This window comes from Schistocerca nitens, chromosome 2, assembly GCF_023898315.1.
Source record: "Schistocerca nitens isolate TAMUIC-IGC-003100 chromosome 2, iqSchNite1.1, whole genome shotgun sequence".
In the NCBI taxonomy this organism is placed as follows: domain Eukaryota; kingdom Metazoa; phylum Arthropoda; class Insecta; order Orthoptera; family Acrididae; genus Schistocerca; species Schistocerca nitens.
The window spans coordinates 386,261,347-386,282,037 of record NC_064615.1 but is presented as its reverse complement, the minus strand read 5'-3'; the positions used below and the strand labels follow the sequence as shown (position 1 = coordinate 386,282,037).

Here is a 20,691-nt window from a genome sequence, read left to right as displayed (position 1 = left end):
ATTGTTGGTGCTTTAAAAGAAGAGCCTTTTCTTCCTATTTAGCGGCCTGCAAAGAACTTGAAAAATTAAATCATTCTATGATCGCCAGATTTGTGAATGAGGGTATTAGAAGAATATTTCCAGAATATTCTGTAGATGAAAGGGTGTTTGTGTTTATTTCAGATGCTGCTCCCTATATGATCAAAGCAGGAAAAGCCCTCCGAGCATTTTATCCCAAATTTATTCATGTGACGTGCTTTGCTCATGGAGTACATCAAGGCCTTACTGAAGAAGTACGTTCCACGGTTTTGAATGTAAATAAACTGATTTAACCCACAAAGAAGGTGTTTCTAAAGGCTCCTGTTCACATCAAGACCTACAAAGAAAAACTACCTAATGTGCCTTTACCTCCCGAACCAGTGGTAACTCGTTGGGGTACGTGGGTCGAAGCTGTGTTGTTTTATAATGAACATTTCGAGGCCATTAGAGGGGTAGTAAACGACTTCGATAGTGCAGAGGCTTTGGCAGTTTGCTAGTGCAAGGAAGCTTTCAATGATTCCGGTATTGAAAAAGGCATTGCTGTGATTAGCACTCATTTTTCCCATATACATGCAAGTATTAAAAAGCTTGAAACTCAAGGTTTGGCGTTGAATGAATCTATTCAGTTAATGAATAAAATTATTCTAGTGAACTCCTCATTGACGGAGGTATTCCCAAGAAAACGTAGAGAAAAGTCTGAAAACATTTTAAATAATAACCTAGGCTTTGAACCCTTGTGCCAAATTGACAGTTTTATTAGTGGGACCGGTAAACATTTATCAGAAACAATAAATGCCAACATAGCACCCAAATTCAAATACTGCCCAGTTACCTCAGCTGACGAAGAACGGTACTTCTCTGCTTATAAAAATGTTTTGAGTGATCGAAGACACAATCTTACTACCCAACATTTGGCACAGTACTTGGTCGTTTATATTTACAATCGTAAGAAAATGTAAAATAAACTGTAAATAATGCTTTGGTCCAATTGTATTAATTAAAAGTTAATTCTGTTAAAAAATTCTTGATTGCATGTTGTTTTTTAAATAAAATATTAGAGTTTTTGAGCGTGCCCTCTGCGTACGATATATCTCAGAGTTGGTCCTGTACATATCGATTGTTTCGCTGCGACTCACTCGCATCGCATCCGCATGTTACCGACAACAATAGCAAAGAAGGAACAAATCTTGAAACACGGCATGCATCCCCATTTTGCAAATTTTTAGAAAATAATCCCACAATGGCCTCCTTCCTAACCTCTAACAGAAAGTATTCAGAAAATATCAGCGTTGTAAATGTACCGATTTTTTGAGTGGCCGGTACTCGTAATTGATATGCACAGGTTCGACTTTGAGATAAAATACACGCAGTAGCTACCATGTTTTTTCAATATTTGGTCTTGCATATCTCGACCCTTTTCATGCATTTTTAAGCATTTTTCATCCAAATTTGCATGCATATTTTGAGGTATTTATGATGCATATAATCCGGTCTCTAATAACAATAATAATAATAATAGAGGATTTTGGAGTCATATTCATTTAAAACGTGAAAGCTCCTTTCATTAATAATCATTTTGCTGATAATGCATTCAGCAACCGAAAGGCCTGCGTTGATGACACAAACTTTATTTAAAGGCAACAGGAAGTACACATGTAAAGTATTTTGATGGTAAATTTAGACTTCCCAGACATAGATCTACCAGCACGAATTTTGCGTCTTATCAATGTTACAGGTCACTAAGGTATTCGCAAGCGGTGTTCGAGATCGAAGCGAGTCAAACACGATCGGCCGATGGCCGCGAGGAACGAATACTCGGTTTCAAGGCCTGGCTGACGGCCGCCTCGAACAATGATAGATAAATTTTCTCCGCACCTTCCTGCCTTCCATATATCTTTATGTTATGGGGCGGTGGTCGACGAAGGAATTCCGATAGCGCGGAATTCATTACTTTCCAGGGATAATGAGCTATTTTCTAATCAGTGCACGATCTCGTGATCTCTGTCGGTACAGCGATGGAAAATGATGTAAACATGTTTTGTTCCGCCGAGAACGTAGGCGGTGATCGGAGTCGCTGGAAGCCTCGCTTTTTGCGTCCCAGCCGCTTACTCCTAGCGCGGTTTTTCCGTTGAAGGCCATGACAAGAGAGAGCTGCATATTTTTGTTTTGCGTGGCCGCTTGGGATTTCGTTCAGATGAAACAATAGCGTAATTTAAATAACAATTTGTAATGCTTTGTACCGACAACCATGTAGCTACCGTGTATATATCACTGGAGCATAGTAAAACCAGCATATGTCAAAGATGACCTTCCAGAACTCGGTTAAATCGAAGATCAGATCTGGATGGAATCGGACACTGAAATTGTCGACCTCGGTTCGGCATTTCAGCGAGACCGAGTGCAATCGTTACGATGTTTCCTGCACTCGACTAGGCAAATGGTGAGTGGGCTACCACCGGAATTTACATTACTATTGTTGAGGGGCACACGAAACCAAATCGTTACACTCACAAACGTCCAAAGACATGATTCATTCACGAGAAAACTCATTTCAGTATTTTAGTTCAACGAGTGACTGAAATCATTCACGTGCTTTACAACACAAAATATTTTAAGCAAATAATTACCTGAGAAATTGACGAAGTTAAATGACAGAATTTAAAAAATGTTAAAACACTTTTTTTATGCAAAAACTGCAGATATTCTACAAGAGACACTTTGTGAATAGTGGCGAATTTTTATTTTCGGAGACCACAGGGGACAAAGCTATCCCGTCAATAGCTCGCTATGTCTTCAGTTATATGTGACTGTGCTACATGCACCAAGATAAAATTTCAGCGGTCCAAAGCGTTACTTACTATATGCTCTTTTATTGGTCAACATGGCTTCATTAACACATTTTTGCAATTTATGGTTTTATTTCTGGTGTGTGATTATTACGTCAATGAACTAGTCTCTTTCAGCTAAAGGTTTTCTGCGATTTTCACTTTTTTTTCCTTTTCTTTCCCCAAATACATTTCTCCCCTGCGACCCAGCAAGCGAAAGATCACTCTTTCTTCGTGCCCTTAGCTTCTAATATTATTGCAACTACAGATGCAACAGAGGGCTTAGCAATGGTAAATGCTAAATGGTTTCGGAAAAAGATGCATGCACGTAAAAAATACAAAAATTACATAGAATAGCTGTGTAGCCAATGAGGTATTCTTATTCTCGCCTTGAAAAAATAATGCCGTATCGGTATATACGTTAACTCCAGTCATAATTATGGAACTGATTCTTCACACAACAAGTTACGAAGAGAAATACCTAGCAGAATGATATTTAGGATATTAGCAGTCCGATTGTAAAAAAACTAATGGGAATAACAATAATAACAATCTAATAATAGCCACATCAGAATAAAAGAGAGACCAGAATTCTTAAGTAATAAATCAACACGTAATTGATATACTACGAAGCCATTCACAACAATTAATTTACATGAAGCAGAAAATGACAAATGTTACATATCAACTGATACTTTAGGTTCACATCTTTCATCGATTTAAGGTCCCATAACTCGGAGCACAAGGTCAGTTTAAACAGAGTGGGCGAAGAATTATTATTATTAAACTTTTCTAGCTTATGAGACACAGGTAAACAATCAAATGAGTCAGGGAACAGACCGGAGAGGTAGACGTAATTAAGAGTATAGTAATAATGAAATGGAGAAGGGAGGACATGTAACCAGAGGAATGAATGATAAATGAACTAATTACCTGAAAGATTCTAATAAGAAAAGATAGAGTCGACAACCAAATCTAAAGCGGATACACAAGACATCATAAACAACTGCAAGACCATCATAGATGCGCACAGTTGAAGACTTCAGTGCACGAAAAAGTTTAGAGGAATTGTTTATCGACCAGTGGGTGTTAAATGACTACTGTGACGAATTTATTGTTTCTTTAGCGTAATTGTGGTCTGTACTGTGGTCTGTACTTACGTACATCTATACGCCGATTTTAATTTGAGTTAGACATGCAGATGCAGTGAAATATTTGTAGACGATTTCATGAGAAAACGAGCATAAGCCTTTTTATAGAAAAAAAAACAATGATGGAAAACTCGACTCGCAAGCATTATAACGACGGAAATGGGGAAATGTTGTTTACAATTTATAACAGATGATAATTCATCTCGTTCTGAACCATTACTTCTCCGTGCATAAGAAAAACTTTTCACTTCATCGAGCTCAAGGCCAGGGTTGGCGTGAGCAAAACGACTATCTAGACTGCATCATACACGAGGTGACCGCTGTGCGACCGATCGAGGCGGCGCAGTGGTTAGCACACTGGACTCGCCTTCGGCAGGATGACGGCTCAAACCCGCGTCCGTCCATCCTGATTCAGGTTTTCCGAAATTTCCATGAATCGCTTCAGGCAAATGCCGGCACGGTTCCTTTGGAAGGGCACGGCCGACTTCCATCCACATCCTTCCCTAATCCGACAGGACCGATGTTTGGTCCCCTCCCCCAAATCAACCAAGCAAGCAACCGCTGTGCAGGTGGCGTGCGACGCGGAGTGGCTGTGCCGGCCGTCGGCGTCGCAGCTGCGGCGCGTGTGGACGCGGCTGGGCGTGCGCGAGGTGTCCGTCGTAGAGAGCTGCGAGTGCGTGCCGCGGCCTCCCGCATGCACGCGCCTGCCGCACGTGCTAGCAGTCTTCCCGGGCACGCCCTTCCAGGAGCACATAGACGTCGGCACATGCCACGGCCACTGTCACCAAGGTACTGTCGCTACGCTCTCGCCAATGACTGCTTCGTGCATTCCCCCGTCAACAAAGTCTGTAACCGCAACGCTAGTAAATTTCTTTGTTTAAAGCAATACAATCTGACATGAACATGAGACCTTCCACAATTGCACTATGTGTGATTTGATGCAGTTCACAGCTTTATTCACGTTTCTGGGGACGCTAGTACCTCTCGTATTTTTCGGTCTGTCTGAACATATTACTCTTTAGTAACGAAAAATTTCTATCATACAGCACTCAGTGATATCATGACTTAGTGATTACCAACCCCATTAAGGGTGTTGTAATACGGTAGATGAAGAACTTGAAACTCCTGTTTCGTGGCGCTTACTTCTAGCAATTGTTGCTTACCTGGATAGTATTCCCACAACTAAGAAACATACAAGTTTAGCTGTTGGTGATACTTTGCTGGCTCTATTCTTTTTCAGTGGCTCATTACAGTAACTACCAATCTTTCCCCTCCGAGAGACGTACAAGTCAACTGTAACATAAAAAGAATACAGTCCATGTAAAACAAAACAGCCACAAGACAGGTTCAAATGCGTACAAAATGTTCCCTACTTCTGTCTGTAAGCTGAAGAGGCTTGATTAAGTGACCAAGTATTTTTCTGGGAAAGAAGATTTCCCGAAACACTGAAAAATAGGAGTCCTTGCAATCTGAAATGGGAGAGGAATGCAGAGAAATCATGTAGAAAATCGACCAATGCGCGAAGTTGGAACGAACTGCCACCTGATCCCTTAAATGAAGAAGAACGTTTAACCTTCTGTCAGTATGCTTAAATAATAGGACAATAAATATTAGAATTTGCACGACTAGTTTATACGTCGAAGTTATCGGCAGTCAAATCTGTGTACGTCAGAAGCCAGAAAAATCCAATATCTTATGATCTGCGCATCATATTCCACTTTTGTCCACTGGGAGGGGGGGCGCACAATGCACAGTAACCCTGGGTTCGGTGTGGGGCGGCGGTGGGGTGAGTGGACTGCTGTAGCCTGTTGTGGGGTTGTGTACCACTGAGGGCTACGGTGGGGGCGAAGCCTCTCCGTCGTTTCTTGGTCCTTTGTTCAATACACACAGATACATCTCTCACCTTCCGCATTCTACAAATGGACAGCAGGCTCACTGGTACTACATGCACCGTACGTGTGTCTGACGTGCAGTCATTCCTCGCCAGGTGATGCTGCTATCGTCTGGACGGGTTTATATCGATAGTAGGTCGGTAGTCATAATATTCTGGCTGATTAGTGTATATTGGCTTAATAGCAATAGTATTTTTCCATATTCAAAAAACTGCAAACTATCTAGCGACTATACCCATACCTTTATTGGTGGTACGGTGTCTGTACATTGGTTGCCATTTATAGCACTGATGCATACGCAGTTACAGTGCGGATGAGTCAGCACTTTTAATTAGCTTCCATAAACAAGCGAGTATACAAACTAATCGTTTCGTACATAACGGATACTATTAATATATTGTGATGTTACCAGCAATATAATCAATGCTTATGATCATACTATTAGCCAATTCACTATATTTTTTTTCTCTACCATCCATTATTAATTACCAATTTAGCTCGTAATTTATAGCATTTTATTTTCAATTTGAAACGAAAACTGTAATTAGAACAGCTTCTGTCTAAAACGCAAGACAGAATTGCTGAGTCATAAAAGTTACAATAATTGGCTGTGAAAGTAAGACGCCCTCTGCTTGTGACGCCATTGCAGGTGGCGGCTGCCGGGCGTCGCGCACGCGCACCGTGAGCGTGGCCGGGCCCAACGGCGCGCAGTGCCACTCCGTCATAGAGGAATGCTCATGCGCGCCTGCTTGCCACCGCCTGGCGCACTTCGAGACCGTCTACGATTACACCGGCAACGCTTCAGAGCCCACCGTCCTGGTGAGTGTCTTCGTCTAACAGTGAGCTACACTGCTGGTTCACTTCTCTTTCCATATCAGGAACGCGAAGATGAATTTTTTTTATCGATCGTGGAGTTTTTCTGCATTCTTTAACAGATATTCAAGACTAGGTCTAGACAAGGAGGATCTTTACAGACGAGGATCATCAGAAAAGTGGGCAGTCTCCTACTGGGTTTCATCTGCTGTAGCTGTCTTACAATATTCCAAATGAAAAATGTTTAAATGTTGCACGTGATTTCCGCTCTTACACGTATATTTTTCAACTTTCAGTACCAGGTTGTGCGAGAGCTATTCAGAAAGTAAGGAAAGAACGGTCGCAAAATGGAAATCAGTGTTTTATTTGCAACAGGTAGCTACATCTCCCAGCTACGACTGAAACATCTATCGCAAATAGTGGGATGATGACGTTCTGAGGACGCTTTTGATATCAAATTAATTATACAAATTAATTACCCCCACACTACCCCAGCCCCTGATCACATCATGGGGTTCCCCAGACCACCCCAAGGTTCTCTATCTCCTCCCATCCCCTCCCCATCATCAACTTGTTCTATTGGCAGGAATTTCGAATTTTGGTGGGAAAATTAAAAAATAGTGGGAACTTAAAAAAGGCGGGAATTTCTTTGTCCCAAGACTTCACTGACGTCCCATGGTCACACCCACCCCCATAAATCGGCGGGAAATTCAAAATGGCTTATGCCCTTTCCAGGGCTCGAACCCCAGTCCTATCCAGAAAGCCCACGTCCACAGGCAAGCTGTCCAGATGCAAGAGAGGAAGGTTAGCTTAGTGTACTTTATTTACTTTGGGTGGGAAACTGAAGATCGGCTCTAATTACGTAATCAATCATGAAGATTTGGTCTAATAATACATCTACATGCATAGGGCTAGACAAGGAGCGCCTAAAATCGCAATACAGCCCAAAAATTCACGATGTCATACACCTTGCGTTATCTGCTGAGAAAGAAAATTCGCAATACCACTCGAGAATAGTGGAAGATGTATTCAAAATACTCTACATAGGATGATGCCTTCACCTACAAGCCAGCGAGAAAAAGCTGGTGTGGAAGTTACTGTCTTTATTTTTGGTGGGAAATGTGTTCAACTGACGAGATGTTGGTGTTGGACAGAGAGGAGTTTAATAAGTGCATTACCTGCAAGCAAACAGCAGAGAACTGTGTCTCTCACTCTTTGACGTCGCAGTTCGCTACAGACGTCCCCTGCTGCACTGCTCAACAAACACCCTGGTGCTCGAAATTTAAATAAAAGGTGCTCTCTTTATTTCTCGACAACTTCGACCTATTCCACTGCCTCCGAGAGGTCACCTTCGTATAGCTGCTGAGTAACTTGTACATAGTAAGAAGTCATAAGGTAGCAAACCGTCACTGAAGTGAAGGAAGGCCAATGCACACAACCACAGCTGTTGGAAAATGCTTCACTGTTCTTATTGCACATCGAAATTGCCTTGAAGAAACTAGTACTTATAAATAGAGAGCCATAATGCAGCACATATACTGGGAATTCAGAAAAATCATTGTAATAACACAACTACCAAAAAAACCGACTCGAAAAGATCACACCAGGGGAGAGGGACGGCAGCTGCATGTGTGATCTCCTTGGTGCCTGGTCACGAACTAACCAGATTAGAACCAGTCTTACCTTACCTGAACCATTCCCCTCCCTACCTTTCCTCACCGTACGTATCCTATCACATAGGGTCCACAATGAGATCCATCTGGTGGCAGTGATGTAGTGTCTCCATTCTGTGGAAATCTATCACAGATGGATAAAAGAGTCAAGAACAGGATGCTTCCTGCAAGCCATTAAATGTGTTTCTCCGAAAGACTGGACTGCCTGGAACAACAACGAAATTCTGGAGAAATCTCCAGAACACTTCTTTCTAACGTCCGTTGACTGGGAAACAGGCCGCTGCCACCGCATCTAATGGCCGAAGACTTTGCTCCCTGATATGGCAGCGACTGTGGCCTGCTGCAGTCGGGACTCTGTGTCTCCAGCCGAGCAGGTGGTCCAGGCGGTCAGCACTATTGACACCGACAAAAGCTACACATACGCAATAGGCCACAGAACAAAGCAAGATAAATGACTGCTACCATGACCATGTGTTGTCTGTCTAAAAGTGCAGCTGTGGCAGCACTCCCCTGCCATGACTGATTGTTTCCAATGGCGCCCACCTTCTGTGAGAAACAGTTCACTTTAAGAGTTGTATTTAAAGACAATGCATCTCTTATAAGCGAGCCTCTATTAAAAATCCGCCGATAAAATGGTTCAAATGGCTCTGAGCACTATGGGACTTAACATCTGAGGTCATCAGTCCCTAGAACTTAGAACTACTTAAACCTAACTAACCTGAGGACATCACACACATCAGGCAGGATTCGAACCTACGACCGTAGCAGTCGCACGGTTCCGGACTGAAGCGCCTAGAACTGCTCAGCCACCGCGGCCGGCAGTCCGTCTGTAGCCGAGTGGTCAGTGCGACGGAAGACCACGCTAAGGGGCCTGGATTCGATTCCTGGCTAGGTCGGAGATATTCTCCGCCCATGGACTGGGTATTGTATTGTCTTCATCATCATCATCTCATCTCCATCGACATGCAAGTCGCCGAAGTGGCGTCAACTCAATAGACTTGCACCAGGCGACCGGTCTACCTGACGGGAGGCTCTAGCCACACAACATTTCATTTGATCTATTCTAAGAAACATCATCGCGATGATAATAAAAAACAGTCTTCTTTCCACGAAACAGGCGCCGTCCATTTCTTTTAGTTTTATGAGCAGAATCACTATATATTTCGATATTCCACTGCTAGATACAGATCTTTTTCCCCATCTCCCATTATTGGTGACATCCAACGACGAGAAAAGAACTACTGCACTGTCGCCGCTTACAGATGAGTAAACTGCAGAGATCGGAGCTCTATAGCAATACATCTGACAGATGTATTAACTTTTATCCCATCTCCTATAGATATCCACCCTGTGTAATATCGAAAAAAAGCTTCCACTGTTTTGCTATGGAAACTACCGATCACTGTAGAATGTCCTCGTTATTTCGAAACTTCAGAGTAAACAAAAAGCGAGGATTTAAATTCCGAAGAAAGAAAAAAAACAATCTAACGAATCATCTATGTTAAGCAATTTCTTTCTGTTTGACAAAGTTACATGGCTTGAGAGCGTCCCTGGTATTGAAATCATTGTCCATCAATAAACTGTCATGCACGTGTGTATTACAAACATTAAGGTCACATGAAATAGCATTACAGAATGCAGCTTTTCACGCTATTTGTTCACATGTCGGGAAACATACAATCATTTTATGTTCCGCAACAACAGGCTATAATTCAGGAGGATGTTGTTATTTTGTACAGTATGGCAGGTCCTGTTTTACCGGTGCAATGCTACATTGTGCTGACGTTTACGAAATGTAAAAGATAATTCATGAGAGCATGCCTTTTAACAGAACCTCCTAACGTCACCTAGTAGAGATCCCGCGACACACACTTAGGCATAGGCATAGAAAGAAATAGAGAAAATGCACTACATCTGTAGAATATATGGCTGTAAGTGAGTGGGTGCATTTGAATACAGTGCTATACTATACCATCTGACTAATGCGTTGTTCTATCTTGCATGTACGAATAATAGAGAGAACTCTCTCCTCCATCCAACAGACATCTGGCATACAAAATAGCGGAACTGCGATGATCGTGTGACGTCATCATGGATCTTTAACAGTATAAAAGGAGGTCTGACAGGCGCAGCAGGATGCCTCGGTTTGTTGTTATTACTGGAGAATCTAGACAATCTTGTTACGAAATATTGGTAATATAACCTGCATCTACGAATTTGAATGTGCTTACATTCCCTATAGAACCGATTATCGAGGGCCGGCCGGTGTGGCCGAGCGGTTCTAGACGCTTCAGTCTCAAATGGTTCAAATGGCTCTGAGCACTATGGGACTCAACAGCTTAGGTCATAAGTCCCCTAGAACTTAGAACTACTTAAACCTAACTAACCTAAGGACATCACACACACCCATGCCCGAAGCAGGATTCGAACCTGCGACCGTAGCAGTCCCGCGGTTCCGGACTGCAGCGCCAGAACCGCTAGACCACCGCGGCCGGCGCTTCAGTCTGGAACCGCGCGACCGCAAAGGTTGCAGGTTCCAATCCTGCCTCGGGCATGGATGTATGTGATGTCCTTAGGTTATTTAGGTTTAAGTAGTTCTAAGTTCTAGGGGACTGATGACCTCAGAAGTTAAGTCCCATAGTGCTCAGAGCCATTTGAACCATTTTTTGAACACATTTCCTGCCAAAAATAAGGATAGTACCTACCTCTCCAGCCACCAAAATTTAAAATTCCCATCAATAGGGCACGTGGGGGAGGGGTGGGGGATGGGAGGAGGCGGGAACCCACAAGCTGGCTATCATCGGGGGTCGGGTGGACTTGGGTACTTAATTGATCCGTTTCATTTGATGTCAATTTCATATCGCAAGTGTCCTCAGAATGCCATCATCCTATTCCTATTGTAGCGTTGTACCAACTTTCCAATAACCTCATCGCATAAGGCGGCCTCCTATACTTTCCAACGGTTTTCATTGCTGGATTTTGCAGGTTGTTGTTTTTGTCAAAATCTTGTTTCACTAGCCTGTTGTTCATTTCAGCAGAGCTGAAAATCAGAAGGTACCAAGTTTGGTCTGTATGGTGGGTAATCAAACACTTCCTGTCGAAAACGCTGCAGGAGCATCCTCATTGCCCATGCAATGTGCGGCCGAGAACTGTCATCAAGAAGTAACTGCAAGACAGTTAGATGATGTGGGGTTGCATGAAATCAGGCGAAATCTTTCTGCAGGCACCCATATTTGGTGGGAGACACTATTTTCTAGACATCTTTACGCGCTTCCTTTGCGATCAGAACTGAGAAGAGCGACTTGACGCTATCTACGAACATACTAGAGACACTACCCAACACAGTGGTTTCGATTTTTCTGCCCATCGTTCCTTACTTTCCGTATAGCCCTCATAATTTAGGAAATACACATGGCCGTCGAAAACTGAGACTCACAGTGGTTTCGATTTTTCTGCCCATCGTTCCTTACTTTCCATATAGCCCTCATAATTTAGGAAATACACATGGCCGTCGAAAACTGAGACTCACATCAGTGCAAGAGAAACGGTATTCAACTCATCCAGGAAGGATATTCTTTATAAGCTATCTCTACTTCGCAGCATTATCTCCATTACAGAATAATGAGTGGCGTTATGTTCAAAAAAATGTTCAAATGTGTGTGAAGCCTTATGGGACTTAACTGCTAAGGTCATCAGTCCCTAAGCTTACACACTACTTAACCTAAATTATCCTAGGGACAAAAACACACACCCATGCCCGAGCGAGGACTCGAACCTCCGCCAGAACCAGCCGCACAGCGGCGTTTTGACAAAACTATTTCGTTGGATTCAGGTCCTTCGTGCTTTAAGTTTCTTACATATATACTCATAGATTTAGTTGTTGACAACTGACATAAGAAAACTATTCTTCAAAATTAAAAATGTAAGACCTTCGTGACATTAAAATTCGTTGCAATCAACCAATCAGTTCTTCAATTCAAACATCAAAGTGCGTTTGTAAGTATATGATCTGGGTCGAACTCCGTCAGTCTGTATGTTGACTCAGCTTCAATAAGTATTTGGAAGAGGATATGTCTTTATCAGTACAATCGAATAACTCAGACATATTTTAGACACTACAGCTGCTGGTTCTACGGTCTTCTTCACGAGTATTCTGATACTGAATTTGCTAATTATCCAGCAATAGTGCTTCAGGACAAAACATTCACTTTCCAGCAGGTAGTAATGATCCTTAGAAGAAACTATTATACGGATGAAAACAAACTGGCAATCCCACAAACCTCGCGACTGGTTACAATTACTGCGTTGATACATATCTATGCTCATACATGAAAGCTGTGCCGCGTCCACGACTGAAATCACGATTTCATACGTTTTTCATGATCAGTAGCCTTAGCCATTAGGATCACTCAGTATGCCAACTGGGATGCCTAATTTCCATTGTCACTCGTTGTTTCCATTCTGTTTTCCGAACACTTGCCTACAGCCACATGCACATTTCGAAAGTCATCTTGCGGTGGGTGGTGGAGAATTTCGTGTACCACTGGTCTTATATTCAGTACATTTGTATTTTGTTCATTAAACTACAACGCGAAACTGTTACGAACACCTTTCGGAAGTAAAGAAAGATTGCATCAGCCTGGATGTCGGTATCGACTGCCTCCTAAATCTAGTGGACGAATAGGTTTACATGATAGTTGTTCGCAGATACGAGGTCTGCTCAAAAAATTCCAGAACATTCGTAAATTGACGCCAATGGCGTGTTGGAGCGAAATGCGGTTGACATATCTGCACACTTCTGTCTTTAGTGTGTAACTGCCGGAAGTTTCATTGTTGTACGGCTGTTCGTTATTGTTCGGTGCTGTATTGAGTGCTACGTTGTGTCGCACAGTTCGCGAATTTCGAGATGGCAGAGCTAGAGAAGCAACGCGTCTCCATTACATTTTGCGTGAAACTCAAGAAAGCCTTCACAGAGACACACGAAATGATGCGAGAAGCCGCACTCTGCGTTGCGAATGGTTCACACAGTTTAAAAGTGGCCGCACCGAAGTGAAGATAACTCTCGTTCAGGACGCCCTTCGACGTCTACCCACGAGGCTCATGTCAGGAACGTCACGAAATTGTGTGTGCCAATCGAAGACAGACAGTCCGAGAGATCGCAGAAGAATGTAAAATTTCAGGTGGATCACGTTATGAAATGGTTCAAATGGCTTTGAGCACTATGGGACTTAACTGCTAAGGTCATCAGTCCCCTAGAACTTAGAACTACTTAAACCTAACTAACCTAAGGACATCACACACATCCATGCCAGCGGCAGGATTTGAACCTTCGACCGTAGCGGTCACGAGGCTCCAGACTGTAGCGCCTAGAACCGCTCGGCCACTCTGGCCGGCTCACGTCATGAAATCCTGACACATGGAATGCATCGTGTTGCCTCCGAGTTCGTCCCACGGATCATGAGTAAAGACCAAAAAGACCTTCCCCTCGCAATCTCTGACGAGCTCTTGGATCGCCAAATGAAAACGAGATGTTCCTTAAGAGAATCATAACTGGTAATGAGGCGTGGGTCTACGGTTACGATGTCGATACCGAAGTTCAATCTTGGGTCGGGAAAGGTTCTCCAAGACCAAAGAAAGCTCGTCAGGTCAGGTCAAATGTCAAAGCCATGCTGATAGTTTCCGTTGACTTTGAAGGATTAGTTCAGCACGAATTCGTGCCATAGGGCCAAACTGTTAATTGAGGTACTATCGGGACATGTTTCGACGCCTGCCAGAAAATGTGAGACGGAAACGGTCTGAAATGTGGCGAGAAAATTCATGGCTCTAGCATCACGACAACGCTCCCGCACATTCGTAGCTGTTGGTATGTGACTACTGCACAGAAAACGAAATCACTGTGCTGCCTCATCCTCCATACTCTCCAGACCTGGCCCCTGCGGACTTTTTTTTACATCAAAAGATGAAAATCCCGTTGAAAGGACGAAGATTTACAACGATAGAGAAGATAACAGAAAATTCGCAGACGGCGCTTCGCGCGTTTCAACAAGAGGCTTACGAAGACTGCTTCCGGAAGTGGAAACGGCGTTGGGGACGGTGCATCAATTGTGGTGGAGAGTATTTTGAAGGATACCATGCAAAACAATTAAAAGGTAAGCGTAGAAAAATTTTGCGGACGAAGTTTCGGAATTTTTTGAACAGACCTCGTGTAATGGGAATCTCTCAACCAACCAGTTGCATGTCAAACGTTTATTCACAACCTTTACCTAGGTAAAAATAGCATATATTAGAAACAAATTACGGAAATCATATGGGCAGCAAAAAGGAACACCAAAACTCATATGCAGTGGAAATATAAAATAAACTAACGTGTTATATCTTGCGTGAAAAGAGAAACGAAGTATAAGGCTTTTTTTAAGACTTAGACAACAGTAAAATGATCTATATAAATGCTATGGCATAGTCATAAGGAACCAGGTTTTAAAATGTAAGACATTTCCAGGGGCAGATGTGGACTCTGACCACAATCTATTGGTTATGAACTGTAGATTAAAACTGAAGAAACTGCAAAAAGGTGGGAATTTAAGGAGATGAGACCTGGATAAACTGACTAAACCAGAGCTTGTACAGAGATTCAGGGAGAGCATAAGGGAACAACTGACAGGAATGGGGGAAAGAAATACAGTAGAAGAAGAATGGGTAGCTTTGAGAGATGAAGTAGTGAAGGCAGCAGAGGATCAAGTAGGTAAAAAGACGAGAGCTAGTAGAAATCCTTGGGTAACAGAAGAAATATTGACTTTAATTGATGAAAGGAGAAAATATAAAAATGCACTAAATTAAGCAGGCAAAAAGGAATACAAACGTCTCAAAAATGAGATCGACAGGAAGTGCAAAATGGCTAAGCAGGGATGGCTAGAGGACAAGGCTGTAGAGGCTTATCTCACTAGGGTTAAGATAGATACTGTCTACAGGAAAATTAAAGAGACCTTTGGAGAAAAGAGAGCCACTTGTAAGAATATCAAGAGCTCAGATGAAAACCCAGTTCAAAGCAAAGAAGGGAAAGCAGAAAGGTGGAAGGAGTATATAGAGGGTCTATACAAGGGCGATGTACTTGAGGAAAATATTATGGAAATGGAAGAGGATGTAGAGGAAGATGAAATGGGAGATACGATACTGCGTGAAGAGTTTGACAGAGCACTGAAAGACCTGAGTCGAAACAAGGCCCCGGCAGTAGACAACATTCCATTAGAGCTACTGACAGCCTTGGGAGAGCCACTCCTGACAAAACTCTACCATCTGATGAGCAAGATGTATGAGACAGGTGAAATACCCTCAGACGTCAAGAAGAATATAAAAATTCCAATCCCAAAGAAAGCAGGTGTTGACTGATGTGAAAATTACCGAACTATCAGTTTAATAAGTCACGGCTGCAAAATACTAACACAAATTATTTACAGATGAATGGAAAAACTAGTAGAAGCCGACCTCGGGGAAGATCAGTTTGGATTACGTAGAAATATTGGAAGCTAGATTAAGGAAACGCAAACCTACGTTTCTAGCATTTGTAGACTTAGAGAAAGCTTTTGACAATGTTGACTGGAATACTCTCTTTCAAATTCTGAAGGTAGCAGGGGTAAAATACAGGGAGCGAAAGGCTATTTACAATTTGTACAGAAACCAGATGGCAGTTATAAGAGTCGAGGGACATGAATGGGAAGCAGTGGTTGCGAAGGGAGTGGGACAGCGTTGTTGTAGCCTATCCCCGATGTTATTCAATCTGTATATTGAGCAAGCAGTGAAGGAAGCAAAAGAAAAATTCGGAGTAGATATTAAAATCCATGGAGAAGAAATAAAAACTTTGAGGTTCACCAATGACATTGTAATTCTGTCAGAGACAGCAAAGGACTTGGAAGAACAGTTGAGCGGAATGGATAGTGTCTTGAAAGGAGGATATAAGATGAATATCAACAAAAGCAAAACAAGTATAATGGAATGTAGTCGAATTAAATCTGGTGATGCTGAGGGAATTAGATTAGGAAATGAGACACTTAAAGTGCTAAAGGTGTTTTGCTATTTGGGAAGCAAAATAACTGATGATGGTCGATGTAGAGAGAATATAAATGCAATGGCAAGGAAAGCGTTTCTGAAGAAAAGAAATTTGTTAACATCGAGTGTAGATTTAAGTGAAACGAAGTCGTTTGTATGGAGTGTAGCCATGTATGGAAGTGAAACGTGGACGATAAATAGTTTGGACAAGAAGAGAATAGAAGCTTTCGAAATGTGGTGCTACAGAAGAATGCTGAAGATTAGATGGGTAGATCACATAACTAATGAGGAGGTATTGAATAGGATTGGGGAGAAGTTTGTGGCACAACTTGACTAGAAGAAGGGATCGGTTGGTAGGACATGTTCTGAGGTATCAAGGGATCACCAATTTAGTATTGGAGGGCAGCGCGGAGGGCAAAAATCGTAGAGGGAGACCAAGAGATGAATACACCAAGCAGATTCAGAAGGATGTTGGTTGCAGTAGGTACTGGGAGATGAGGAAGCTTGCACAGGATAGAGTAGCATGGAGAGCTGCATCAAAGCAGTCTCAGGACTGAAGACCACAGCAACAACAAAGTCATAAGGCTTACACAACAGTAAAGACGATCAGCATTTTGTGAGTATATGGATCATTTTACTGTTGACGGAGTCTTATGGGCTGATATAAATGCAATGGCATAGCTATAAAGCTTCGTCAACAGTAAAAATGATCAGCATTTATATGGATCATTTTACTGTTGAATAAGCCTTATGACCTCTTTTCCCTTTTCACACAATATGTAACACGTGAGTTTATTTTATATGTCTACGGTATATAATTTTTGATGTTTCTTTTTGCTGCCTATCTGGCTTCCCTGCACTGGTTGTCACATATCTTATTTTCAGGTGTTATTATTTTTCATGAGGAAAACTGGTTTATATCTGCCCAAATCTTGGTAAAGGTTTGAATACATTTTTGAGTGCAACTGGTTGGCTCTATGATTCCCACTCTATCCATAAGTCTACTGTTGCTGACTGCTGCCATGTTCCAGATTTTACAGTTGCTTGTAGAATCTACGTTCGTTTCTGCAGGGGAAGATTTCGGTCTCTTGAAACATGATAACACACGAGTGTGAAAGGTATCACAAAATTTTGCAACAGACTAATGTCAGTGATATAAGTCTAGATAGTTGTGTGCATCATTAAGGAAATTATTGTTGAATATAAGAATGATCTCCACATTTTTCCAGCCACTTGTAAAAGCTTCTTTCCTTCAGCGTACGCTATAGATTGCTTCTAGAAGAGGAGTGGGTTCTCTCAAATACTTTTGCAGAGTCATTTTTAAAACGCAGAGATTCTCCTGTCTTGGGAACAGCACCACTGCAGAAATGATGATAGATGGTACACGCTACAGTACGCCAGTGTATGAACACAACAGATTTTATGCTTCAGTTTAAACGAAAAAAATCTATCCGATTAACAATGTTATTTTCATAACAGTTATCAAAAAAAAATCTGACAAAATTACAATTTTAATTTACTGCACGTAAATCACTTGATGGAGGAATATTTGAAATGTTAGCAATACGTTACGATTGCGTGAAGGACGATGAAAAGTTTCTTGGAAAACTAGAAGTCAAAATCATTACGAATTATTTCAGTCATGCAAAAAAAAAAAAAAAAAAAATATATCGAAATTACCTGATACGGGGAAACCACATCACCATGTATTTGCAACCTTACTACGAGTGCAGTTTAGATACAACTCATGTATAATGGATCGATAACTATGATTCGAAATGTATAGCATCGTTAGGATCAGTCGGTAGATTGTAGGTTTGATTTCGCAAAATACAAGAATCTCATTCGGTTCTATGTCCGAAAAGCTTTGGGAAGTAGTGACAATCTGTTTCTCTGTACTTAGATAGAGCAATACTGTGTTGTATTATGAAACGTCCCCTTTGAACAGTTTTACGCGACTTCCCCTTTGAACAATTATACAAGACTGTGCTTGAACCTGACGCACAATATTTTTTTAGCGCAACGCAATCTGACTTTCAACACACAATATTTTGTTAGCGCAACGCAATCTGACTTTCAATAATCTCTAGAAGAGAATGGCCCTGACTAACATTAAACTATCTCTTTCACAAATCACTTACCTCACAAAAATCTTCGCTGCTCAAGCTACTGCAATACAGCGAGCGCCACTACTGCCAGCTAAATAAAAGATTCAAACTATGGAAGGCACTAACTACTGATAGGGATAGTTAGCAAATGAAAGATATTAATAGAGAACAAACAATGTATTTACCTTGATATCATGACAAATTACAAAACTCCGCCATCTCTCTCCCCACATCCACCACTGCTGGCGGCTCACCTCCAACTGCCCAGCGCTACGCGCTGTTCACAGCCAGCTGCCTAACACTGCAATGGTTGAGTATTACAACAATACAAAGCAGCCACAGACTGCACACGGCACAGCCCGTGATTTTCATACTGAGGTGGCGTTATCAATAAAAGAAACCTAAACAGCCTACTTACATAGCCCCCATGCTCCCCACAAAAAATTTTACAAATTTTGTTGGGCACTGGCCAATACATATTTGTTAAAAATTTTTTTTTCACAATTACAATAACAAAGAAATCAAATGCACACACTTATTGATACAATGATGGTCAAAAGCTAAAATTTTCTCACAGTCCATAAAGACAGTTCTGATCATTCATCACATTGCAGTGTTTTTCTCAAAGTCTGAGCAGTAAAAGAAAATGCACACGGAAGTAGTGGATTTCCATGCAGTCTTGAAGAAGTATCGTTGTCCTTCCAACGGAAAGACAGTGCTGACTCTCGACATGCTGACAGGTAATGGGCCACAAGAGAGCAAACCCACAGTGGAGTCAGTCGAAGTTTTGAAGAGTATTGGTGGGTAGGTCATCACAGAGCAGACCCACTGTAGTCCTGGTAGAGATTACGGTATTGGTGGGCCACCAGAGGTGCAGACCCACTGCAGTCCTTGTAGAAATAATGGTATTGGTGAGTCATCAAAGGTGCAGACCCACTGCAGTCCTTGTAGAGATAATGGTACTGGTGGGCCACCAGAGGCGCAGACCCACTGCAGTCCTTGTAGAGATGGCCAGCAGCCATCTGTTGTGACTGTGCAGGTACACAATCACCATTGAAGAGTCTTGCGGATAATATAACAAGTCCATAACCACCACTTGTGCACTCACAAAGTTTTTGGAATTGTCCTTAGAACCAGCAATGCTGTTATCCAGTCCCTTGCTGAATTATTAACACACGTGCAAACACTAACAGTCCCTACTTCTCACATATTGTCCATATACTATGACCAACAAAACGTGTGCAGTGAAATGTAACTTACAAGTTAATAATATGATGAACTGGTGTCTATACAATTTTATAACATAAGAACACAATAATAAAGGTACAAAACACATCATTAAAGAACATAACAATACAAATAACATTTGCGGATATAGGGGCTTTACAAAAGAATAAAAATATATACATCAGTGTTACAAAAATAATGACATAAGTACATACATAAAGATCAGAACAACTTTTGAAACATCACCTCCACATATGAGCAACAAAACAGAATTTACCAAGTAAATAACATAGTATTAGAAAAATTCTACAACATAGCTCTAATCAGCTAAACACATAAAGACAGGAAAAACACAAATACACAAGGGTACACAAACACATAGAGGGATGACACAAAAGGAATGGATAGGGTTCGTTTTCAGTGTAACTTTTGGTACTGCAGTATTGTGCGAACAAAACCTTTTTTGTTCTTGGAGATCTCCCTGTGTTCATCATTATTCCCAAAAAGTCCTATCTGTACCTCTTTTCTGTATTCCAACCATAAGTCTTTCAAAATAAATATGGCTCATTGTACAATACTCATTTAGGCCCAAATCTTTTTTTATATACCTTGTCAATGCATTGCTTCCAATTCATCATAGTTAGTTTCTTATATAGTCTACCCCCTCTTAAGCTAACTTAAATCTACTGAGCTCAGATATATATACCAAGGGACGAGGCAATGCAGCATCACATAAAACAATAAACATCAATGACAAAAATTTCAAACTGGCAAAGCAAGCTACAGTAAATCTAAATTACCAAGCAATTCAACATTACAACTAATATGAGGCAATGCGCAGCAAACAATAAAATAATCATTAGTAAAACTGGCTTAACAGCGTAATACAAAGTCAAATTCAGTAACATTATGCCTGGCAAACAGCAGCAACTTATACCTAA

At 41.6% G+C, this 20,691-nt stretch overlaps 1 protein-coding gene across 1 annotated transcript in view; it reads left to right on the top strand.

The window, feature by feature from the left end:
• Positions 1-20,691, top strand: part of LOC126236237 (uncharacterized) — a 204,283-nt gene that overhangs the window by 159,998 nt on the left and 23,594 nt on the right. Inside the window, exons 4-5 of the mRNA XM_049945378.1 lie at positions 4,564-4,783; positions 6,536-6,705. Of these exons, the coding sequence (XP_049801335.1) occupies positions 4,564-4,783; positions 6,536-6,705 (390 nt within the window). The remainder of the gene's footprint in view (positions 1-4,563; positions 4,784-6,535; positions 6,706-20,691) is intronic.